Source organism: Budorcas taxicolor, chromosome 17 (assembly GCF_023091745.1).
Source record: "Budorcas taxicolor isolate Tak-1 chromosome 17, Takin1.1, whole genome shotgun sequence".
Taxonomy (NCBI): domain Eukaryota; kingdom Metazoa; phylum Chordata; class Mammalia; order Artiodactyla; family Bovidae; genus Budorcas; species Budorcas taxicolor.
Genome location: NC_068926.1, coordinates 17,638,241 through 17,665,136, shown reverse-complemented (window position 1 = coordinate 17,665,136; position 26,896 = coordinate 17,638,241). Strand labels below are relative to the sequence as shown.

Sequence of the window (26,896 nt, the reverse complement as noted above, 5' to 3'; positions counted from 1 at the left end):
AGTGCATGAAAGTGAAAGTGAAGTCGCTCAGTCGTGTCCAACTCTTAGCGACCCCATGGACTGCAGCCTATCAGGCTCCTCCATCCATTGGATTTTCCAGGCAAGAGTACTGGAGTGGGGTGCCATTGCCTTCTCCTAGTTACAAGCAAATGAATTTGTGGCAGACAAGGAAATCATATTCACAAGGCGTTATAATGGACAGTGATCCTACTTCCAATAAATCATTTCAATCAACTTCCTGAGTTCTGACCAAACGGGTGAGCATTTTCCTCTCCCAGAGAAAAACCTAGACAGACATGGGCTAACAGGCAGCATGGAGACAATAAGAAGAGTTCCTCTCTGCCCCTCCCCCACTCAGTGTAGCACCTTGAAAACGTAAAAGAATTATATAATTGTACTACAGAATTATCCCACTCTCTAGTATATGAAGGTATTATGTAATACTAGACCCCTGAAATAGAAGTTTGTTTCTAGATCTTAATTTGCCAGATTGGCTGTGTAACTTTGCCTTTTGAATATTTTTTATGTATAATAAAAAAAGTATTCATTGAGATGATCTTTAAGTTCCTTTCAAGATCTGAGTCTATGTTGTATTATTATAGTATATGTCCAGATTTCATTACCAAGTTGGTTGCTTCTACGGGTCAGGGATGATGACTTATGCACCCTTCACATGTCTACTGTTTTACAATTAGCACTTTTTAAAAAAATGTGGTTGAGGTGTGGAACAGTGTGTACTGCTGCTTCAATCTGTGTTAACAATGAGATGGAGGGAGGGAATATCATATATACCTCTCTCTCTCTCTCTCTCTCTCTCTCTCTCTATATATATATATATATATATATATATATATATACACACACACACACACACACACATTTTCATAGAATACCCCTGAAGGTATAAAAAACTAATACTGGTTGCTTTCGAGCAAGGGGCTGTGGGACCAGGAGTTGTGCATGGGTAGGTAAAAGTCATTTTTCAATATAAGTTGTCCTTTGTACTTCTATTTTACTCTCCCCTTGGTCTTTCTTCTCCAACCATACTGTCCTTTTGCTATTCCTCCAACTTATGAAGTATGCTCCTGATTCAAGCCCTTCGCATTTGCTATTCTAAGTCTAGAATACTCTTCCTCCAGATTCTCTCCCTCTTACTTCCCTTAGATCACTACTCAAGTGGCACCGTAACACGGAGACTGCCCGGACTCCACTGTATGTAAAAACACTCCTTCCTTTCCCTAATACCCTTTTACTTTAGTACCACCTGACATATTAAATGTTTGCATTTATTTGGTGTATGACTCCCTTTTGGAATACTGCCTGGTGCATAACAGCCAATGAACAGATTGCTTAATGAATACATTGTCTGAGGTTGGATTTTAAAAAAACAATCATGTACATAAATTACTTTTTCAAGAAAAAATAAACACCAGTTAAGGGATAAATGTCCTATGAATTGACGATTTGATATTTATCATGAAAGGACAAGGTCTAAACTTCTTTATTCAGAGTACAGGGCTCTCCTCATCTTCCTGCTAGTGGCCATGGGCAAGTCATTCAACATAAATTCCGTTTCCTCATCCATAAAATGCTAGTTACTTCACAGAGTTAAGACTAAATATAGGTTAAAGTGCTTTTGTAACCTTGGCGCTATGAAAGTTACACAAAGCACATCGCTTCTCCAGTGCTTGGAATCTATGAGTAGTATACGGTTTGAACTTGTGCAACTGACCTGAAGTTGAAGGAGAGCGAAGTCTTCAGAGCCGCTCTGACAAAAGACCTATCTTTGACGCGGGACACGCCGCGAGGTAGCCGTTGTCAGGGCAACTGTCGGGCGTCTCCAGCATCCGAGCACGCGCGACGGGGCCCCTCAGCGCGTCATTCTTTCAGAGATCGCGATTGGTGGATTTCGGGCCAATCGGAGAAGCCGGTGGGGCGGGGCGGGGACGGGCAGTGTCCTGGGGAAGGCGTTCCCACCGCTTCGCTCCCCGACTTCCGGGTCGCGGTGCTTGCAGGGAGCGCACGGCTAGTAGCGTCGTTTCCGTTGCCGGCAGTTTGCAGTTGGGGAAACCGAGGCAGCTCCAGCTCCTCCTAGTTCTTCCGCTCCCTTGAGGTGGCTGCTGTCTGTTTCCTCTCGCCCGGTGCTGCTTGGGTGCGGCTTCGCTGGAGGCGCGCGAGCCCCGTGGCGCCCTGCGGAAAGTCCAGTGGGCGTCCGGGCCGGCGGTGCTTTGTGCGAGCCGTTCCCTCCCACTTCGCGGGCAGGGCGCGAGCTGGGTTCGGCCAGACTCCGGGAGGGGGGTTCGGCGGCGCAGCGACCCCCAAAGGGCTGGGGAGCTTCGGCGCCGCGAGGCTGGCGTTCCCTCTGCTTGGCAGTTCGGCTTCTTTTGTTCTGATGAGCGCGGACCAGATGGATTCTTTTTAAAGTCACAGTTCAGCCCCTCTCTGATTGCACAGATTCTGCGCTGACTTGAGAGGATTTCGAATTTGACAATCCCTCGGGAGACGATGTATCGGTGGGAATATTTAAGCCAGGAAGGAGATGAGCTTTTTCTTTAGTTTTTAAGTAACTCCTCCTGACTTGCGTTTACCCGACCCCGCTTCATTTAAGAACCGAAGATTTTTTTCTTAGGGCATGAAGATTAAGTTTTATCGAAGGTGTAGTTTATCACTCTTTTTAGTATTTCTGCCCTTCACCTGTTGAATGGAAAATCAGCAGTTAGCCAGGGTGTGATCTACTCCGTGTTCAACTTTTGTACTTCAATTTGTAAGCTGTATGTAGTGTTTTTGTTTGCTGGGATCACCTGACTGGGATACATGTAACAGTTATCCACGGGGTTAAGAAGAATTGTTCCTTATGCAAACAATTCTGATATATGCTGTACTTGATTTAATCGTTGCTTAGCTGAGGTTCTTTCGTTCTTGGGCTGTTGATCCCTATTCTCTAAGAAATTAAATAGTGAACCGAGAGCTTGAATCTAAGTAAATAGTTTGATTTTTACAGTTAGTTGTTTAAAAGAGGTAAATATACCGTTTTACCAGCATCATTTAATTAGTATAAATGGCGTATATTACACCTGTCATTGTTTTCTTAGATGCCTAACACTACTACAAAACAGACATGATGGATTAACAATATAATTTGGGATTCAATGAGTTGGATAAACTGATTTTTCCCGTTTAAAAAATCGAATTTAGGGTCATTAAACCTGTCATATTTCCTTTTGCAGGGAAAAAAAATGTTTATTGCTTTGTGGGAGTTCTTCTATGGGCACTTTTTTCGATTTTGGATGAAATGGCTCTTACGACAGATGACTGGAAAATGTGAATTGCAGCGAATTTTTGACACCTATGTAGGTGCACAAAGGACGCACAGGATAGGTAATGGTTTTCAAAAAAGAATGATTAGGAACAAAGAAGATTCTGTTTTTCTCAGTACTGATAGTGACAGATGCTCTTGCGTATCATGATCAAATCACTTAATCTGTTTCATGATCTTTGAATCCTTCTAACTCTAAAACTGATTTTATGGAAAAAGAAACAATTGTTTAATTCATCAGTTGTATCTTAGATTATGCTTGCAACCTTCTTTCTAGAAAAAAAATCTCTCTACTACTATCACCCCTTGGTAATTTTCACTTGAGTAAAGGAGATCCGTTTTTACATTCAGCATCCTTCAGTCTTAATCTCTCAGTGCAGTTCATGAAAGAACAATCTGGTAATCCCTAAGAAAGGTCATTAGACTGGAAATCTGCTCTGTCATACTGTGTAGCCAATAGCCACACGTGGCTGTTGAACACTTGAAGTGTGGCTGGTTTGAATTGAGATGTGCAGAGGTATAAAATTATGCTGGATTTCAAAGACTATGTGAACAAAGAATGTAAAGGTGTCTCGCTAATAATTGTTTATATTCATTGTATGTTGAAGTGATATTTTGGATCATTGGGTTAAAATATATTAATGTTACTTTTACCAGTTTCTGTTACTCTTATATGGCTACTAGAAAATGCTAAGATGTAAATGTTAAATGTGAACATACATGATTCACATTTGGGCTTGCATTATATTTCTGTTGAACAGTGCTGGTCTAGAACCTTCTAAAATTGATCAGCTTTCCATGCTAAATTGAAAATATTACTTTAAATTAGAACACAGATGAGTGAGAAGTGTGACTGAGGTCATTTCTCTTTGACCAGAGTAAGGCAGACCAGGGATGGACTGCACTTCATGTTCGAGGTGTTAAATCGGAAAATCATGACTTAACCAAAACCTCTTTTGTGTTGAACAAGTGCACTTCAACTAAGAAATCCACCCCTGTTAGATTTGAAGGGGGGGTGTTGGTAGCCAAGACCAAGAATGGCAGACGGTCAGGGAGGGAACCTCAGGGCATCTAGATGACTAAAGTTTAATTACTTCCTAAGATTTTTCACAACTTTCTGACTGACTTAAATTCTTGGTTGATCTTAAGAGTTGCCCTTTTGACTTCTCTGAAGAGAGCAAAGTACCTCTTGATAAGGAAAACATGTAAAAATTATTGTATCATCTAGAGCTATTAAAATAATTTGTTATTTTCTTGGTATTTATAATATTTGTTTATAGAGTAATTCACAAACAGTATTTAAGTAATAATATTCTTCTGCTTCTTTTCAGAAAATTCCTTGACATACTCCAAGAATAAGGTAGGATCATATCGAGGTAATAATACTAGAAAGTTAACTTGGAGATAGTTTTTCTTTAAAAGAATGTCTCAGTTTTAGAGTTAATTATTTTTAGTGTACTACTAGAAGAGTCTTTGCTGTAAAGAGTATTGTGTGAAGTTTTCCCACTTAAGAAGTAGTATTCTATTTTTTAAAACACTTTTTTCTCTTTGTGTGTGTGTGAGGAGGGGGGAAGCGTACAATACTTGTCACAAAGAAGTATTTGAATAATTTGTTCTGTTCTGAGGTTTTGCTTGTTTATTTTACCTCAAAACTTGGTAACCTGTAGGAAAGCAAAGTGTTTAGGGGGAAAGCCTTCTCATAGATTGTGTCCTTAGGATAGGTTTGGATAGTTACTTGGGTTTTCAATAGAAAACCTTTTAGTCCAAAATAAGTCACGTTTTATTACTCATGCTATTGATTAGTCAGCTACTGCTGTATTGTTGTTGTTTAGTCGCTAAATTGTGTCCAACTCTTTGTCACCTCATGGACTGTAGCACACCAGGCTCCTCAGTCCTCCACTATCTCCACAGTTTGCTCAAATTCATGTCCATCGAGTCAATGATGCTATCCAACCATCATCCTCTGCCACCCACTTCTCATTTTGTCTTCACTCTTTCCCAGCATCAGAGTCTTTTCCAGTGAGTTGGCTCTTCACATCAGGTGGCCAGAGTATTCGAGCTTCAGCATCAGTCCTTCCAATGAATATTCAGGGTTGATTTCCCTTAGGACTGACTGCCTTGATCTCCTTGCATTCCAAGGGACTCTTTTAAGAGTCTTCTGTGTAACAGACTTATAAAATCTCAGTGACATATACCAAAGTTAGTTATTTCTTGCTCATATATCTGTGGGCCGACTGGACAGGCTCTTCCTCAAGCTGGTACCAAGTTCAGGTCTGTTCCAGTTATCTCATTCTGGGATCCAGATTGAAAAGAATCCAGATTGATTCATAGTGAATTGTTGGAGCTCCAACCACACAAATATATTTTAAGTTTTCTTGTGTCCTGTGTCATTAACATGCCTAGAATAAGTTACGTGGCCAAGCCCAAGTCAAGGGATGGAGAAACACATTCTGCTCACCATAAACCCATGTTAGACATGTGGGTATATAATTCAGTTACATGAGAATGAAAAATAGGGGCTGATTATTCAGTCTAACACATGCTGTATTTCTCTATAGTTGTTCACAGTTTTTCCCTCTGAATATAGATTTGTTGGTGTGGCAGAGGTAGAGTGTGGGTCACCTAGACTCTTGTTTGAATAACATAGTAGATCACAACAAACTGGAAAATTCTTAAAGAGATGGGAATAAGAGACCACCTGACCTGCCTCCTGAGAAATCTTTATGCAGGTCAAGAAGCAACAGTTAGAACTGGACATGGAACAACAGACTGGTTCCAAATCGGGAAAGGAGTACGTCAAGGCTGTATATTGTCACTCTGCTTATTTAACTTATGTGCAGAGTACATCATGCGAAATGCTGGGCTGGAGGAAGCACAAGCTGGAATCAAGATTGCCTGGAGAAATATCAATAACCTCAGATATGCAGATGATATCATCCTTATGGCTGAAAGTAAAGAAGAATTAAATAGCCTCTTGATGAAAGTGAAAGAGGAAAGTGAAAAAGTTGGCTTAAAACTCAGCATTCAGAAAACTAAGGTCATGGCATCTGGTTCCATCACTTCATGGCAAATAGATGGGGAAACAGTGAGAGACTACTTTTTTGAGCTCCAAAATCACTGCAGATGGTGATTACAGCCATGAAATTAAAAGATGCTTGCTCCTTGGAAGAAAAGCTATGACCAACCTAGATAGCATATTAGAAAGCAGAGACATTACTTTGCCAACAAAGGTCTTTATAGTCAAAGCTATGGTTTTTCCAGTAGTCATGTATGGATGTTAGAGTTGGACTATAAAGAAAGCTGAGCACCAAAGAATTGATGCTTTTGAACTTTGGTGTTGGAGAAGACTCTTGAGAGTCCCTTGGACTGCAAGGACATCCGACCAGTCAATCCTAAAGGAAATCAGTCCTGAATATTCATTGGAAGGACTGATGCTGAAGCTGAAGCTCCAATACTTTGGCCACCTGATGTAAAGAACTGACTCATTTGAAAAGATCCTGATGCTGGGAAAGATTTGAAGGTGGGAGGAGAAGAGGATGACAGAGGATGAGATGGTTGGATGCCATCACCGACTCGATGGACATGAGTTTGAGTAAGCTTCAGGAGTTGGTGATGGACAGGGAAGCCTGGCGTGTTATAGTCCATGGGGTCACAGAGTCAAACACGACTGAGCTACTTCACTGTCACTATCCATCTATAACTTTTTTAGATATTCATATATGTTTGTATTTGGTCGTGATGTACAATGTGGATCTAGAGTTTAGGGTCAAACAATGTTGACTTGCTACTAGTGTCTAATGATACTGATATGAGTTCCTGATTCATGCCAGAAAGAAAATGGACACTGTTTAATGTTGCAGAGTAACCTATAAAATAGGTGCTTTACTAATATAGTCTTTTATTTATAAATGGTCAGTATAATTCATACATGAATGAATATTGTGGTGGGGAGCAGTGCAGAGTCCTACCTTTTTGTTCAGAATCTTACAGAATCTTATTTTGTTCAGAATCTCTTTCTCTCCTTCTTTAATGAGACTGTAGGGATCTAGAGTGTTACCAAATTGCTGATTCTAAAAATGTGTTTGTACCTATCCACCCATATAGTTCCTTTAATAACTTGGAACACTGTTTTATGAAGTAACAGCATCATAAATTGTGGATGAACATCTGGAGAGATTCTGGAACGGGGAACTCTCTTTCACAGATCTGTCTGTGTAACTATTATTACTAAAATTGATTTTAACATTTTGAGTCATGGAATTTGCTAGTGGGATTTCATGTGTTGTAAAATTATGCCCGAATTAAGTGAGACTGTATGTAAGACGTTACTTTTTAAGAATTCTAGAGCCTTGGTCAAATCCTTGAGCAAAGATTTGTGTGATTGCTGTATGGTCAACATTCCATCAGGGTCTTTGGGATACGAAACAGGAAGTAAAGAACAAAATCTAATGTAATTATAAACAGGCATCTGGAGATGTAAGAGGTAAGGTGGGCTGAGGTGAAGTGTCTGGAAGCTTTAAGGTAGTAGTTGCAAGTTTAAAGAAAATAAAATGTTCGTTATCTTTATCTCCTTTACTGGCTACTAAAGTTCACTAGAGAACTACACATTAAAATTGTATTCTTAAGATTTTATTATTTGAAAATTGCTCATTGTGTTTTCAAGAGCATACTAAAAAGAAATGGTCAACAAGTGGGTGGTTAAATACTTACTGAATTAAATTACAGGAGCTTTGTTTTCTTAAAGTTGTAAATCTAGTGTAAACTTGTCAATAAGCTAATGGGCAAAGTCCCATCAGTTTAGACATACAATTTATGGTGTGTTTTGTATCTCATTTGTATACTTCATTTATCCATACTTTGTAGAGTAAAATTGATTTCTGATTTTGTGATATTTCCATTAACTTGCTCTACTTTTTTATTTCTATGAAAAAAGTCTTAAGTTCAGATTCTGTCACTTTCTTTGACTTTGTGCAAGTTACTCATTGTAAAAGGAAGGTATTAATAGCCACATGATTGTTTTAAGACTAGAGATGTTAATATGGAAGCAGTAATATATAAAAATAATGTTTTCAAAGTCAGTGAATGTAACTTGCTACATTAACAAAGTAAATCAGGAAAATATGGTCATTTCAGTAGATATTTAAAAAACTGTTGTGACAGAACTTAATACCCATTCATGGTCAAAAACAGTCAACTAACTAGGAATAAAAGGAACTTCATCATCATATTAAAGGCTGGCATGATATACAACACTGAAATATTGAATGCTTTGCATGCTCCGTTGGGAAAAAATGAGGATGTTTACTCTCCTTTTATCCAGCATTGTGCTGGAAGACCTAAGCAGTGTAGTAAGGCAAAGAAAATAAATCTAAGACATAACGAGTGAAAAGAAATAAACTGTCTTTATTAACAGATGGCATAGTTTATGAGTATAGAAAATCCTAAGAAATCTAAAAATTACTAGCATTATTAGTAAATGAATTTAGCAATGTCATAGGACATAGTATGTTTCTATATGTTAAGATAAACGTCTTAGAAACAAAAAAGAGAATAATTCCACTTACAGTAGCATATACTCAGGGATAAATTTAATGAAAGCTGTGTAAGACTTCCACATTACAACTCCTTTTCCTGAGAAAACTTAAAATGGAAAGATATACTGTATTCATTGATTAGAAGAGTCAATATTGTTATGATGCCAATCCCCAAACTGACTTGTGGATTCAGTGCAATTCCAGTCAAAATCCCATCAAGTTATTTTTGAAGGGAGTGGCAAGCTCATTTAAAGCGGATACAGAGTTTTATGGGACCTAGTATAGCCCAAATAGTCTTCTCAAAGAACAAAGTTAAAAGACATGTACTGTCTGACTTCCAAGACTTTCTAGGCAAAGAGATAAATATAACAGGTGAGAGAACAGAAATAGGCCGTATGTAATTTTTAAAAAGAATACTAAAGCAATTCAGTGAGATCAGCAAAGTATTGGAAAACCAGTAACGTGCAGGGACACCTGGAACCAAATTGGGAGGGTGGGAGGTGGGGCGGCTCCTATCACTCTCTTCCTGTGAAAATTAATTAGGTATGGACTTTAGACCTATATTTAATATGTTAAGCCTTCTCAAAGAAACCATAGGAGAATATACATCTTCTACCATGGGTTAAGCAGAAGTTTCTTTTAGAGAAGACATAGCATTACCATTTAAGAAAAAAATCGAAAAATTATACTTCATCACAATAAAAACGTTATCAAAAACGCCTTAAAGAAATGAATTGGCAAGCCACAGAAAAACAGCACATATATTTGATTAAGGACTTATATCCAGTAAAGAACTTTTTAGAACTCAGTAATAAAAAGACAGCGCTTTTGCCCTTTTGAAAATATTCCTTTTTTTCCCCAGCTATAAGATTTTTCTCATACAGCTTTCTTTCACACAAATAGGTTTTACAGAAAGCTACACTTGTTGTTCAGAGTGAAGTGGACAGATGTGTAGAAGATATAATGAAGGAAAAGAATATTAACCCTGAGAAGGATGCCAGGTGTGTGTTTTTACAGTATTCTCATTTATCATGTGCTTACATCCTGTGGGGTTAAAGATCACAGAAAGTTGTGAAACATTAGAGGTGAAAGGTTTGTGAAAATCGTCCAAGTATCTCTGGGTCCCAGGACTTCCCTGGTGGCTTAGACAGTAAAGTGTCTGCTTCAGTGTGGGAGACCCGGGCTCGATCCCTGGGTCGGGAAGATCCCCTGGAGGAGGAAATGGCAACCCACTCCAGTACTCTTGCCTGGAAAATCCCATGGACAGAGGAGACTGGTAGGCTACAATCCATGGGGTCGCAAAAAGTTGGACACAACTGAGCGACGTCACTCACTCACGCACTGGGTCCCAGTCCAGTACTATTGCCAATTTATCATCTGCCTTCTCTAAAATGGCTTACCATTACTTTCCCAAAGTTAAATGTAACTTCAGCACCTGTGTCCTTCTTTGTCTTTCGAAATGCAGTTCCTCCACCCTCCCCCAGGAAGGTCCTCTATTACACAGTTAACCCACTGTCATGTAGTCACTGATTTGCTCTTGCTCCTCCCCAGATGAACTCTGAGTTCCATAAGAGAAGGACTTGACTTATTCCAGTTTTGTGTTCTCAACACTAGTTTATTGAGGTAGTAAATATTTAGCAATTTTTTCTTCATTTGGTATTTTCTATATGGATATTGAGGAAACAGGGAAAGGTACAGGAACTGTGCTGGTAATTCCACGGAAGAGGGAACGTTTGAGCTGAACCTCATTGAGTGGGTCGGGGAGGACATTGCATGCAGAGAAGGAGGCTACAAGGCACAGAGCCCTTGAGGATCTGGCAATAAGAGGGAGCCCTTTGCGGCCAGAGCGTTGGATAGACACAGAGCAGAGGCTGGAGAAGCGAGTGGGTGCGAGGTCAGAGACACGCTGCAAGAAGGCTCACGCGCCACACTGAAAAACTTGGGTTTGTCCTCTGTTTTTTTTTTTTTAAGCGAACAAGCTTCATGATCAGATATGTATTTTAGGAAGATGGAGGGTAAGTTTGAGGATATAGGAGGCTGGTAGAAGGGATAAAGACAAAACAAGAAACTGAGTCATTTGGACAAGAGATGATGAAGCCATAACTATACCAGGTTAAACAGATATATGATGGGGGCTTTAAAGGACATTTCAGAGCCAGAAAGGAGAAGGTCTTGGGGACCTTTCGATGTGTTTTTGATGGAGAGGAGTGTCAGAACTCAGAGCATTCTAGCTTGGGGAACTAGCTTAGTGATTCCATGGATAGATTGAGAGACTGAGTTGAGAAGGAGCATGCTTCTTCAGGGAAGATAAGCTGTTGTGTTTGGAGAACTGGGAGAACCTGTCATGCCGATGTGTGTTGTTTCATCCTTGGGAAACCAGGTCTGCTGTTAATATTGAGCAATAAAAATTGGGAAATGTGTGAGACTGTACAGAGGAAATGTGAAAAGAAGTGAACAAATGAAGGATTTGCACACTTTACAGTTTGCAGAGTTTGCTTTTCCTACGTGTCTTGCTCTCTCTCTAGGCCTTGTTCTATCTTATCCTACGTGATACTTTGTATGTTTTGTGTTTTCAGAGGCTCTTGATGCTTATTGTATGCAGCTGAAAACTAAAAATTGCTTTCTAAATAGACATATGAACCACAGGCTATGGAAGGTGTTACTTTATTGTGGTAGGAAGATATGTTTTTTAAAAATGATAATTTTTGTCATTTTCAGTTTTAAAATCTGCATGAAGGCATGCTTACTACAGATATCCGGTTACAAACAGCTCTATTTGGATGTAGAAAGTGTGAGAAAAAAGCCGTATGATTCTGATAACCTGCAACATGAAAAGCTGCTTATCAAGGTAAGTTTTTGGCATTCTGTTTTGGAGTGACACTGGAAAATAAATCAGGCTTAAGATAGTAAGGCCTGTGTGCAACGTCTAGAGGCTTACACAGGTATCTGATTTCTTTGCCTCTTAGAAAATGTAATCATGCTGGTGAAAGATTTTTCATTAACTATTTTTGTAATTTTCTGATAAGCAATAAGATATTCAAATTTTATTTTAATGTTTTTTAAATTCTGAAATAAATCATAAACTTAAAAAGGGAGATCTTTTCAACTGAGAAATATGAGTCCACAAGCTTCAGACTTTTTTCCCCCCCTACGTTTTATAGAATTTCTCATATAAATTAGGCATTTTTTCAGCTTCCTCTCAAACTGTGAACATGGAGGTCCCTTTTCAGCTCATTATGTCAGATCTTTGGGGATTTATGAAACATGCTGAATATTGCCACAATAGATTTAAAAATTAAGGGAATAAAGAAATCTACTTAGAACCTTCCTATTTTTTATTTCTGGTAGAAGTATATAAGGCCGGTGCAGTGCCAAAATTAGAGATTAGACCTGGAGCAAGCTTTCCAAATCATCTACTTTAGTACTTTTGTTTGAGGGATGAGTTTAGTTCTGGGGCCTAGAGAAGATGAAGTCATTTCCTTCAGGAAGGTCTTAGAATGATCAGTTCTGAAACAAAAATGAGTCACCTGCCCATCCACTGCATCTATTCTGATTGTATTTTTTAATGTTTAAAGTTAGGGAAGACAGCACAGAGCACCTGGTGTTTAGTTATAAACTAAAAGTGCTGTGGAAAGAAACATCATTCCAGTAAGAGAGTATCTAAGTAAGAGACAAGTTTAAAAACAATAGCTCTTTTTCCTTGTTTTCAGAAAGAGTACAAATATGCACTTCACCAAACTTTAAAAATAAAACTTGATTTTGGCAAAGAGGATAATAAAACTACTCAAAAGACTTTTGCTGCGGGTTGAGTTTTTATGTTTCAGGTGTTAGTATAGTTAGTGCCTGGCACTCACTGAGGCTAGACTGCTCTTTATAACCTTCTCATCATCATCATTCCCATAACTTCAGACCCTCTCTTCACCGTATCTTCTCTTTAGAGGCGTAAGACCCAAGTCCTCGCATTTTAGTCAGGGGAATTTTCATCTTTGTGATTCATCATGAAACTTACTGAAAGGTGAAGAGCCAGTGGCTGGCAGTGAATCACCCAGCCTCACACCCTCTCCTCAGCAGGGTCAGGGGCTGAGGAGATCCATGCCTCTTTAAGTGCAGTCTAAGGGCCACCTTCGCTAAAGTTAACCAGTGTTTTAACATTTAGAATCCACAGTTCCACGTTGGCCTATGAAAGCACAATCCCCAGGAGTGAAACGCAGAAACTTTATATTTACCCAGAGTAAATGTAGAATACTAGTGGTCTTACCTTGCCTCTCACCACGTCGTTGTGGGCCTCACTCTTGGCTTAATCAAATGCTTGCTGAGCTCACGGAGAGACGCTAAGGTGAGCAGGTGCATGTGTTAGTGATGAGAGGAGAGACCAGAGAAAACCCAGTCTGATGACTATCTTAGCTTCAGGGCCAGCGTCCTGACCCTGTCTTACAGTAAGGTCACAAAGTCTTCACATTTCATTCTAGGTAACAGGATACTCCTTTCATTAGGAGTCCTTTATCAACAATGCCTGAAATGATAGTGAAATGGAAAAAAAAATGCAAGTATTTCTGTTTTGCAAGTTTTCACAAACTTTCTTATCAACTTTTGTAAGTCTGTTTTGTTTGATGACTTGTGGTGTTGGATTTGGAAAATGACTGATTTTTTTATTTAAACTTTAGTTTGCGTTGATTAGTTTGTTGCTATCCAATAGTTGATAGCTGTTCTTAAATCCTCAGTCTTGAGAAATATATGTACTTACAGACAAGTCATACTTTTTTTCTTTTAAAACTATGAAAATTTGTAAAAATAATGATCATATAGGTTTTAATGTTATTGGTATTATTTCTCCATGATCCCCTCCCTATCTCAGACTTGTATTCCTTCTGACTAGGGACCAATCACCCGCCATTAGAATAAAGCCTACTTAAGAATATAGTGTTTGAGGCAAGGGCCAAGTGTCTAGGACTGTGTTCCTTAAGGAAGCAGTTTACCAAGTCCAGTGTATATGTATTTCTGAGTAAGTAAAGCCATCTTATTGTTTCAGATTTCTGTGTATTTGTTAACCTTTTCAAAATCTGTCGTTCTTTATATCAATCTTTTACATTGGAATAAGTGTGCTACATTTTTTAGGATAACTGAAACGTTCTCTAAAGTCTTTGTTGAGCCTGTGATTTGTCTACAAAAGTAGTTTAATTGAAAGCATTCAGCTTACCAGTATGTCACCTGCGAGAAGGAAAATGTCTTGGTAATTAAGAGCATCACTATTGTTTGTAATATGGAAGCATGTTTATACAGCTTTGGAATCTTCTAATGCCCACGAAAAAGTTGAAGGCTAGAATCTCCAAGCAGTGGGCTGACATTGGTTTCCAGGGTGATGATCCCAAAACAGACTTCAGAGGCATGGGCATACTTGGATTAATCAATCTTGTGTAAGTGAAAATAAACTTTCTTTTCTTCTCTAAATGAAATTCCGTGTAATCTCCAATCTTGTTAAGTTTTAGTAAGAATTAATTTGGTTGTTTCATATTATCTCTGAATTTTAGTAGCTGCTGTGCTATTAGTATTTACTAATATGCTGGCAAAAATTTGAAGATGTTGGCCATATGCTTTGTCTGTGTGTGTGTGTGTGATTTCTTTACCAACTTTTCCTCTTTCTCTTCCTACCTTTCTGATACCATTTAAGGAATTGTATGTACTCTTTTCCTACTCTTTTTATCTTTTTGCCTCTTCCTTCTTGGCTCTCTGATTCCATTTTAGGAAATACAAGCACACAAGATGAAAATAAAGTCTCTTCACACTTATTCTTCACCATCTGTGACAAGTGATCTAAATCCTTGACCTTTCACAGCCTATATGAATTCTCTCTTGTTTCTCTTTTTTAATATTAATGCTTGGGCATATATGTGAAATCTCAAAATATGTAACTAAAATCAGAATTGATAACCAACTCATTTTAGAAATTAACCTGGAAGATTAATATGGATATGAATGTGCACTAGAGATATTCTAGTGTTTGGGCCTGTCCTTGAGTAGTGATTTATAGGCTTATAAAATGCCTAGGGTGGGAACCCTAACCATAACAAAGTTCATATAATTGTTACTGTGAAAGAATTAATCCCCAAACTGAGCTAATTTATGTTACTATTGAGAAAAAATGTCTAGATCAATATGGATAAGGCTATTTGGGAGGAAAATAGAAGTTATAGTACAGCTTTGATATTTACAGGTTTTTTTCCAGTAACAAAAGTATTTAATTTTCTGTAATACCTAAATTTATGAGTAGGAAAGTTCCTTATGTCTACTTTTCAAAACTAAAGCACAAAAGTCTGAAAAATAATGATAATAATAATTACAAAAAATGAGATTGCCAATTTTTCACTTTGATAAACAGAAACTTGAATTTAAGTAGAATAAATGCAGTTTGTTTTCACTTGGGAAAACTCTAAAATATTTTAAAATTTATTATTGTTCAGAACACGTAGATCTTTTGTTTCTAGCCTTTAAAGTCCATCTTTTTTTCTTGGTACTTGTAAACTACACAGATAATTGGAGTTCAGTTAGATATACCTTCTTCTGAAGTTTCCTTTCTTAACTGTTGCTGAGTAACCTTGCTTTTGGCTCATTTCCTCAGAAATCAAGATTTTCAGCACTTGTCAGAAGATAATTTAGCTTAAAACTTAATAATTTAATAAGAGTTGATTCAGTTCTGTGGTAAGGGATTCTGATAGACCTTTAAATAATTTGCAGATATTTTTACTCTATTTAGAGCTAGTAGATACTAATTTGAAAAATGGCTGAGATCCAGATATATTGTTTGATGGCCATTGATGTACTAGAAATGGTTGAAAATATAAAATTAGCTCTGACTTCTCTATAAGATTTGGTCTATAAGAACTCAAAAGAGGATGCATTGGTATACACCAACAGGATGTATGGGCCTTTATATATTTCTCTTCTGTACCTGCTAATACTTCTGTTTTATGGCCGGTATTTTGGTTATACCACTCATCAAGGAGGGTTTTGTTTTTGTTCGGTTTTTAAGCAAAAGGAAGGCTATTGACTTTCTTCTGATTGCATTGACAATGGCATTAAGCAGTACGGACTCAAGTCACAACAGAAGGAATGAACTCAGGTGAAAGGGAGTGTCCCAAGAGGTGGACAGCGACTATTTTATAAGAAATGTGGAACAGACAGAACTCTAAATTTTCCTCAAGATAGATTTTAAAAATCTCTTGTTGGATCATTTTTTTGTCAAAATACTTCAAAATCTAGCGAAGGACCTATATCCTATACTAGATAGGCCTGATGGCTCAGAATTAAGTTTTGATTGAGAAGCATCTCAGAGTCACTAAAGGATCTGAGATGGAGATTGGGGTACTTTTGGCAATAGGACTGTCATTTTGACAGTAGCTTTTAAAATTGCTTCTGGGTATCTTCAGTTTGAATGGCATGTTAATTTTGTTACTTTTCTTAAACTTTTTCAGATATTTCAGTGAAAATTACACCAGTGAAGCTCATCAGATTCTTTCCCGTTCAAATCATCCAAAATTAGGGTAAGCTGGATATATTAAAGAAACTGTAAACTCTTGAATTTAAGTTAATTAGAAGATCTGAATTTGAAAGTATTTCAGGGTATTTTTCTAGATTATTTTAGTTAATAAGAACGTTATAAATAATACTGCATGACATTATTTTAATATATGTGATCATAAACCAATTTTGTATGTATTTCAGTTATTTTTATCACAAGATATAGTTTATAAAATGGAAATAAGGACCTTTTAAAATTTTTCTGAGGAAGATTTGAAAATGAGAATGGGAAATAGGTTTGAAATAGGAATAGGAAAATGAGAAATAACTTTGAAACTTGTGAAGTAAAATGTAAATTGACATTATAGCTTTGTTGTTGTTCAGTTGCTAAGTTGTGTCCGATTCTTTGCAATTATTAGCTTTATCATTATTTATTTTTATATTTCAATGATACCTATCTTTGTATAAGCATTATATTGATAACAGTATTACATCATAAAAATAAATACCCTGATAATGGAGAAACTATCAGATTACCCAGTGTATTTTAGAAATCAATAAGGGTGTATGTAGTACTCTTTTGGATTTTTTAAAAAGGATTTTGGTTTTAGATATTCATGTGACCAGAGTTTTATTTTCATGTTTTAGATTAGATCCAAAAAATCAGTAGGCTCTAAAGAACAAAAATGTTTAATCAATTCTGGTTTACTTTCTTAATATGTAGAAATTATTTTAAAATCAATACTGTGTTAGAAATTAATCAGAGTAACATTTTACTAATTCCTTGCATAGTTTAAAATTTTCTTTATGAACTATTTGGCTAGCTGGGATAACTGGTAATGTTTCTGACATAGGTATTCTTATGCAATAGTTGGAATCAATCTTACAGAGATGGCTTATAGCTTACTGAAGAGTGAAGCTTTGAAGTTTCACCTCTACAACTTTGTTCCTGGTATACCAACAATGGAACACTTTCACCAGTTTTATTGTGAGTATTGAAATGAGTTAAAAGTAGATGTTTCTAAAAAAAATTTTAAATCCTTAGTAAAGTGTGTGTATGTATATAAAGTGTGTGTATGTATACACACACTTAATATGTAATATTCTATATGTAATATAGAATATACTACCTTGATCAAATATATAATGTGTATTTGTCATTTTACTGTTTAGTATCTTTGAAAAACAAGATAATGGAATATGGGTTTCTAAGAGTATTTTGTACTTCAGTTTATCTATTTGCTGATGTAAAAAATTCAGTGAGACAGTTTTTTGACATGTATGCAAATTTTGTATTTATGCAGTTTTTCTGTAGACATTCATTTTCCAGTCAACTACAGATGAATTTTTCTTCTTATGTAGTGGTTAATGAATGCTGTTGAATCAAGGACAGATAAATCATTTGGTTACTCTTGTAAGAAAGTTTAAAGGAATGTTTCACACGCATACACCCCTTATTTCAAGACCAGGTTTTTTTTGTATTAGGTTGGGGCTATCTAGTAACTCTACCTAAAGCAGTTATATAACAGTCATGTAACAGTTGTAACTGGTCCTTTAACTTTTATTTTAATGATATTTGAATCTTGAAGGGTTAAGGTGAATAAACACATCTTCTGAAGATACTGCTCAGAAGCCAAGAATTCAGATTTAGCCTGGCTTCACACTCTCCTTTTTCTTGATCTTTTTGTGTCTTTAGATAGGATATAGGTTATAGGAAACTACTTAGATACTAAGAGTCCAGATCGTAACATCTTCATCCATTCTCAGCGGAGCCATCCCGGTCTCCATTGCCATAACCTCCCCTGCCTTTACTAATCCCTAATGTCCAGGTTTGTCTCCTCCCTAAATTTCTCTTGGATTTTCCACCTATTTCTGTCCCATTGTAACTGTAGCGTTACTTTGTTACTAGGTTACTGTCATAGCCTTTTCCCTAGTCTTTCAGTCACAGCCCTCTTCTAGATCTCCACATTGAAAGTATAGTTATTTAAAATGAAAATTTAGTCATTTTCTTTCATCTTGTTACTGAAAAACTGTTTTTCCCTCCTCTAGTTTTGTTTGGTTTCTTCTCCTAAACCTCTCATTGACTTTGTGCAAAGGGCTGAAACTCCTGGAACTTGGCCAGCTGTCTCCAGATTATTTGTCTTCTCTATGAATATGTGCTTGTATAATGCTGCTTGTTGAACACAAAAACAAATAGGAAAATAAACAACCAAAAAACTACCCGCCCCCCCCAGCATTTTACCATATTTAAGTGAATGTGTTAGAGTGACAAGTGGGAATGAAGGACAAAATGAACTCTGTCCAATATTTTTCCCCATAGAGGGGTAACTGGAGCATCTTTGGATAGTGTTGCTTATGGTGCTTTCAATACCAGCATCTTCTTTGGCTCCTGACTAGGAAGATCATCAAAGTAATACGTGAGGTGGCAAAGTCGTTAGAGGACCTTCTCAGTTGCTTTGTTTTTATCAGTCAGATCCATAAGACCTGTGAATCATCCAGGAAGCAGTGAAGCTAATGTTTTTCAAATTTCTTGAAACATTTCAAGCAAACACACACACATAAAGACACACATATACTCATCTTTTACACAAAAGTTTCCCCCTCAGAATTGACTTTAATGTCTTAGTTAAGGTTCTGCTCTTATTCACTTCAGTTCAGTTGCTCAGTCGTGACCCCATGGACTGCAGCATGCCAGGCTTCCCTGCCCATCACCAAATCCCAGAGCTTACTCAAAGTCATGTCCACTGAGTTGGTGATACCATCCAACCATCTTATCCTCTGTCATCCCCTTCTCCTCCCGCCTTCAATCTTTCCCAGCATCAGGGTCTTTTCTAATGAGTCAGCTCTTCGCATTAGGTGGGAAAGTACTGGTGTTTCAGCTTCAACATCAGTCCTTCCAATGAACACCCAGGACTGATCTCCTTTAGAATGGACTGGTTGGAACTCCTTGCAGTCCAAGGGACTCTCAAGAGTCTTCTCCAACACCTCAGTTCAAAAGCATCAATTCTTCGGTACTCAACTTTCTTTATAGTCCAACTCTCACATCCATACATGACTACTTAAAAAACCATAGCTTTGACTAGAAGGACCTTCGTTGGCAAAGTAATGTCTCTGCTTTTTAATATGCTGTCTAGGGTGGTCATAGCTTTTCTTCCAAGGAGCAAACATCTTCTAATTTCATGGCTGTGGTCACCATCTGCAGTGATTTTGAAGCCCAAAAATAAAGTCTGTCACTATTTCCACATCTATTTGCCACGAAGTGAAGGGACCGGATGCCAGGATCTTAGTTTTCTGAATGCTGAGTTTTAAGCCAACTTTTTCACTTTCCTCTTTCACTTTCATCAAGAGGCTCTTTAGTTCTTCTTCTCTTTTGGCCATAAATGTCATGTCTTCTGCGTATCTGAGGTTATTGATATTTCTCCAGGAAATCTTGATTCCAGCTTGTGCTTAATCTAGTCCAGCATTTCTCATGATGTACTCTGCATATAAGTTAAACAAGCAAAGTGACAATACACAGTTTTGATGTACTCCTTTCCCGATTTGGAACCAGTCTGTTGTTCCATGTCTAGTTCTAACTATTGCTTCTTAACCTGCATACAGATTTCTCAAGAAGCAGGTCAGATGGTCTGGTATTCCCATCTCTTTAAGAATTGTCCACAGTTTGTTTTGATCCACACAGTCAAAGGCTTTGGCATACTCAATAAAGCAGAAGTAGATGTTTTCCTGAAACTCTCTTGCTTTTTCGATGACCCAGAAGATGTTGGCAATTTGATCTCTGGCTCCTCTGCCTTTTCTAAATCCAGCCTGAACATTTGGAAGTTCACAGTTCACATACTGCTGAAGCCTGGCTTGGAGAATTTTGAGCATTACTTTGCTAGCGTGTGAGATGAGTGCAAATGTGCGGTAGTTTCAGCATTCTTTGGCACTGCCTTTCTTTGGGATTGGAATGAAAACTGACCTTGCCCAGTCCTGTGGGCACTGCTGAGTTTTCCAAATTTGCTGGCATATTGAGTGCAGCGCTTTCACAGTGTCATCTTTTAGGATTTAAAACAGCTCAACTGGAGTTCCATCACCTCCACTAGCTTTGTTCATAATGATGCTTTCTAAGGCCCACTTGACTTCACATTCCAGGATGTCTGGCTCTAGGTAAGTGATCACATGGGTTATCTGGTCATGAAGATCTTTTTTGTACAGTTCTGTGTATTCTTGCCACCTCATCTTAATATCTTCTGCTTCTGTTAGGTCCATACCATTTCTGTCCTTTATTGTGCCCATCTTTGCATGAAATGTTCCCTTGGTATCTCTAATTTTCTTAAGCAATCTCTAGTCTTTCCCATTCTAGTGGAAAAGATCTCTAGTCTTTCTATTTCTTTCCACTGATCACTGAGGAAGGCTTTCTTATCTCTCCTTGCTATTCTTTGGAACTCTGCATTCAAATATCTTTCCTTTTCTCCTTTACCTTTTGCTTCTCTTCTTTTCACAGCTATTTGTAAGGCCTCCTCACACAACCATTTTGCCTTTTTGCATTTGTTTTTCTTGGGGATGGTCTTGATCCCTGCCTCCTGTACAGTGTCACGAACCGCCATCCATAGTTCTTCAGGCACTCTGTCAGATCTAATCCCTTGAATCTATTTGTCACTTCCACTGTATAATCATAAGGGATTTGATTTAGGTCATACTTGAATGGTCTAGTGGTTTTCAGTACTTTCTTCAATTTAAGTCTGAATCTGGCAATAAAGAGTTCATGATCTGAGCCACAGTCAGCTTCCGGTCTTATTTTTGCTGACTGTATAGAACTTCTCCATCTTTGGGTGCAAAGAATATAATCAGTCTGATTTCGGTATTGACCATCTGGTGATGTCCATGTGTAGAGTCTTCTCTTATATTGTTGGAAGAGGGTGTTTGCTATGTCCAGTGCGTTCTCTTGGCAAAACTCTGTTAGCCTTTGCTCTGCTTCATTCTGTACTCCTAAGGCCAAATTTGCCTGTTACTCCAGGTATCTCTTGATGTCCTACTTTTGCATTCCTGTCCCCTATAATGCAAAAGAACATCTTTTTGGGGTGTTAGTTCTAGAAGGTCTTATAGGTCTTCATAGAACCATTCAACTTCAGCTTCTTCAGCATTAGTGGTTGGTGCGTAGACTTTGACTAATGTGACATTGAATGGTTTGCCCTGGAAACAAACAGAGATCATTCTGTCGTTTTTTAGATTGCATCCAAGTACTGCATTTTGGACTATGCACGGCTACTCCATTTCTTCTGAGGGATTCCTGCCCACAGTAGTAGATATAATGGTTATCTGAGTTAAATTCACCCATTCCAGTCCGTTTTAGTTCACTGATTCCTAGAATGTCTATGTTCACTCTTGCCATCACCTGTTTCCCACTTCTAATTTGCCTTGATTCATGGACCTAACATTCCAAGTTCCTATGCAATATTGCTCTTTACAGCATCAGACTTTACTTCCCTCACCAGTCACATCCACACCTCGGTGTAGTTTTTGCTTTGGCTCCATCTCTTCATTCTTTCTGGAGTTTTTTCTCCATTGATCTCCAGTAGCATTTTGGGCACCTACCAACCTAGGGAGTTCATCTTTCAGTGTCCTATATTTTTGTCTTTTGATACTGTTCATGGGGTTCTCATGGGGTTAAAGGGAACATTTCATGCAAAGATGGGCACAATAAAGGACAGAAATGGTATGGACCTAAGAGAAGCAGAAGATATTAAGAAGAGGTGGCAAGAATACACAGAACTGTACAAAGAAGATCTTCACAACCTAGATAATCACGATGGTGTGATCACTCACCTAGAGCCAGACATCCTGGAATGTGAAGTCAAGTCGGCCTTAGGAAGCATCATTATGAACAAAGCTAGTGGAGGTGATGGAACTCCAGTTGAGCTGTTTTAAATCCTAAAAGATGACACTGTGAAAGCGCTGCACTCAATATGCCAGCAAATTTGGAAAACTCAGCAGTGCCCACAGGACTGGGCAAGGTCAGTTTTCATTCCAATCCCAAAGAAAGGCAATGCCAAAGAACGCTGAAACTACCGCACAGTTGCACTCATCTCACACGCTAACAAAGTAATGCTCAAAATTCTCCAAGTCAGGCTTCAGCAGTACGTGAACCATGAACTTCCAGATGTTCAAACTGGATTTAGAAAAGGCAGAGGAGCCAGAGATCAAATTGCCAACATCTTCTGGATCGTCGAAAAAGCAAGAGAGTTCCAGAAAAACATCTACTTCTGCTTTATTGAGTATGCCAAAGCCTTTGACTGTGTGGATCAAAACAAACTGTGGACAATTCTTAAAGAGATGGGAATACCAGACCACCTGACCTGCTTCTTGAGAAAACTGTATGCAGGTCAGGAAGTAACAGTTAGAACTGGACATGGAACAACAGACTGGTTCCAAATCAGGAAAGGAGTACGTCAAGGCTGTATATTGTCACCCTGCTTATTTAACTTATATGCAGAGTACATCATGAGAAATGTTGGACTGGATGAAGCACAAGCTGGAATCAAGATTTCCTGGAGAAATATCAATAACCTCAGATATGCAGATGACACCACCCTTATGGCAGAAAGTGAAGAAGAACTAAAGAGCCTCTTGATGAAAGTGAAAGAGGAAAGTGAAAAAGTTGGCTTAAAACTCAGCATTCAGAAAACTAAGATCCTGGCATCTGGTCCCCTCACTTCATGGGAAATAGATGGGGAAACAGTGGAAACAGTGGCTGAGTTTATATTTTTGGGCTCCAAAATCACTGCAGATGGTGACTGCAGCCATGAAATTAAAAGATGCTTGGAAGGAAAATTATGACCACCCTAGACAGCCTATTAAAAAGCAGAGACATTACTTTGCCAACGAAGGTCCTTCTAGCCAAGGCTATTATTTTTCCAGTGGTCATGTATGGAGGTGAGAGTTGGACTATAAAGAAAGCTGAGCACTGAAGAATTGATGCTTTTGAACTATGGTGTTGGAGAAGACTCTTGAGAGTCCCTTGGACTACAGGGAGATTTAACCAGTCCATCCTAAAGGAGATCAGTCCGGGTGTCATTGGAAGGACTGATGTTGAAGCTGAAACTCCAATACTTTGGCCACCTGATGTGAAGTGCTGACTCATTTGAAAAGATCCTGATGCTGGGAAAGATTGAAGGCGGGAGAAGGGGACGACAGAGGGTGAGATGGCTGGATGGCATCATCGACTTGATGGACATGAGATTGAGTAAACTCTGGGCGTTGGTGATGGACAGGGAGGTCTGGCGTGCTGCGGCTCACAGGGTCGCAAAGAGTCGAACACGACTGAGCAACTGAACTGAACTGATGGGGTTCTCAAGGCAAGAATACTGAAGTGGTTTGCCATTCTGTTTTCCAGCGAACCACATTTTGTCAGAACTCTCCACCGTGACCTGTCTGTCTCAGGTGAACCTACAGGACATGGGTCATAGTCTCACTGAGCTAGACAAGGCTGTGGCCCATGTGATCAGTGTGGTTAGTTTTTTGTGATTGTGGTTTCATTCTGTCTGCCATCTGATGGATAAGGCTTATGGAAGCTTCTTGATGGGAGAGACTGACTGAAGGGGAAACTGAGTCTTGTTCTGGTGGATGGGGCCATGCTCAGTAAATCTTTAATCCAATTTTCTGCTCTTATTAGAAGAAGCGTATTCTAACTGGAAGATAGTTTGAAACCTTATCTTTTGAACATACATACCTTTCTTTGTTGGGAGATTGAGCCAAATTCATTTGCACAAGTCAGTTCCAAGGTCCTAGTTTCTATCTAAAAGAAAGAACTATATAAAAAGACTGGCTTTCACATTGTTTATTTCCCTGTGATCTGTGTCTGTCTCCACTCTCCTTGTCCCTTCTGCCATTTTGTTGTTAGCACCTTCCGTGCACAAGACTGGAAGCAGCAAGTGGTAATTAGCTTCTTAGTTCTGTTGTCACTATTTGTATATGTAACATGTAAGCACCTAGTCACCGTCATCCTGGGAAGTCACCAACCATTGGTTTGGAGGTTCCCAAAAGTTAACTCTTAAATTTGTATAATAAAAAGGTTATGACCCTTAATAGCTTTATTGAGGTGTAATTCATATACCAGAAAATTCACCTGTTTTAAGTGTACAGTTCAGAGAGTTTTAGTAATTTACTTAGTTGTGCAACTGTCACCATAATCTGGTTTACATTTGTATCACCCCAGTAACATCTTTCATACCAGTTAATTCCTGTTCCTGCGGTTCTCCTATTTTTAATCCCTGTGGGAAAACCTCAAGTGCCCCTGCAGCTTTGGTTAGGGACAGTAGAAGCATACGGGGAATTGTAAGTCTGGAAATGTTGTGTGGCATTTCCATCAAGTCTGGTGTTTTAAACTCCTGGAGTCAATGGACAGTAGAGTGGGTACGTTGCTTTATAGAAACAACTCTTTTCTGTCCCTTTCTGCCAGGCTTTAGGAGTCCTATGCTACCTATGGGCCTGTCAGCTCCTAGAATTTTGGTACCATCTCTTGCCGTTGCCTGTGTCTCATCAAGTCAACTTACAGCCTCAGTTTTTTGAGTCAGTCTCTTTCTGACACCAGTTTACGTTGTAACCACCTCACTCTGAAACAGAAACTACTAGTGTTTTACCCTTGAGCAGTTGCTTCTAGACTATATAGTCATTTGAATAGGTAAGGAAAAGCAATTTAAAGCTGTGGTAAGTAGCTAAAACCCGATAGCCAGAAATACTAAAACAAGCTGTGTTCTATAAAATTCAGTTGGATGTCTGACTTTTAATGCTACCAGGAGCATTAAATCTCCAAAGTTTCTGATTGCACATCCCTATTTGATATTGGGGGTAGGGTGCGGGAGAACACATACTCAATTTATATATGGATGAGTAGATGTACTATTGTGCTAATGTATACACAGAATAAATTTTGAATGAAAGATGTAAAATATTAGTTAAAAATAATTACAAGCTCACCATTCTCAGCTTGTCTCTTGGGAACAGGAAGCAGATGGTGTCTCTCTGCTCAAAGAAGCCTTATTCTTTGATTCTGTCACATACCCTGGCTGACAAAAGTCTGTTATCCAGGGATTAATCTGAACTCTTTCTTCAGCTGACCTTCTTATGAAATGATATTTCACTGTTGAAGTGTTGTGCTTCTTGTCTGTTATTGTTTGCTTTATGACTAATGTTTTAAAATGGAATTTACAGTCATTGCATACTATGCAATTTGTGATAGTGTAGCCACTCTTTCGTGTAAAGTTACTGGCTATATTCCCCCGTTTATCTGAACAGCCTTTCAGAAGCGGGGGGTGAGATGCTGGTGGAAAGCAAGTCTGATTTATAAAATAACAGGGGCCACTTGCACACTGTGGCTTGGGCAAGTTGTTTACCTTCTCTGCACCTCTGTTTCCTCTGCAGAAAAATGGGAACAGCACAACGCTGGCTCATAGGATTGCTGTGAGAGGGAATGAGCGCAGGGCCACGGCCATAGTAGCATTTGCTAAGTAATTAAATACATGCATCTGGTTGAGTCCAAATAGGGTTTAGGAGCAGTTTTAAATTCACATATTTTGCTGTTGTAAATATGTCTATGTACATGTTCATCTTCATTAAATACTTTTAACATTTTGAGTGTTAATTTGGCTATTGTAATGAGGATATTAAAAAACAAAAATATTAAGCCCATTTGGTGCTCATGTATTCTTTTCAAAAAGAGAAGGTGCTTGATAGTTCTTTGAAAAAAGTAAAAGTAACTCACTTATAAATCTAGTAGAAAACACAGCTTTTTTTGTACTGTATCCATGCCTGACATTTTCTTGTACTTTCATTTTTCTGTTTCATGGGTCTCTGGAGATAACTTCGCTCCCTATTCTCAGGGTATCTTTTGATAGTATCTAAATTTGAAGACTTTGTTGACTTTTTTGAGACAAAGAATAAATGTACTCTAAATATCTTATTGCAGTTGATATTTATTTTGAACATACAAAAATATTTCTTATAAAGTTCCTCAGGTTTCTCTTAAAGATGGTTTCTGCTTATTGAATCCTAATATGGAATTTAAAGAATGGTTATACACTTTTAAAATGAGATGGTTGGGTGTGATTTTGTTATTGAGCACTATATTTATGTGTTTTTTTTTAACTGCAGGTTATCTTGTGTATGAATTTGACAAGTTTTGGTTTGAGGAAAAGCCAGAAAGCATTATGTATTTCAACGTGTACAGAGAGAAGTTTCATGAAAAGATTAAAGGACTCTTACTGGATTGTAATGTATCACTTACTTTAAAAATATGAGTCATCCGTAGTATCTTCTATTTCTACCACATTTTGCACACACAACAGAATTTATATGTTGTAACAGAAATTATCTGATCAATTACACACGTTATATATAATTTCCTACAAAAATATTTCAGAAATTCTATTTAAGAAAGCTAGTGGACAATCAGTGTATGTTTACACTTGTTAATACACTGTCCTCCAAAGGTACCTTATCTTCCAAAGATCCCCTCTGTAGAGTCACATGAACTGCCACAGTTTGGAGCTTGGGA

General features: G+C 38.2%; 1 protein-coding gene across 1 annotated transcript; it reads left to right on the top strand.

The window, feature by feature from the left end:
• Window positions 1-3,236: 3,236 nt before the first annotated feature.
• Window positions 3,237-26,639, top strand: ELMOD2 (ELMO domain containing 2). The gene is made up of 8 exons (XM_052655052.1): window positions 3,237-3,378; window positions 4,648-4,676; window positions 9,754-9,851; window positions 11,569-11,698; window positions 14,131-14,264; window positions 16,320-16,388; window positions 17,220-17,353; window positions 26,494-26,639. The coding sequence occupies exons 1-8, from the start codon at window positions 3,237-3,239 to the stop codon at window positions 26,637-26,639; spliced, it is 882 nt and encodes a 293-aa protein (XP_052511012.1).
• Window positions 26,640-26,896: the final 257 nt, after the last annotated feature.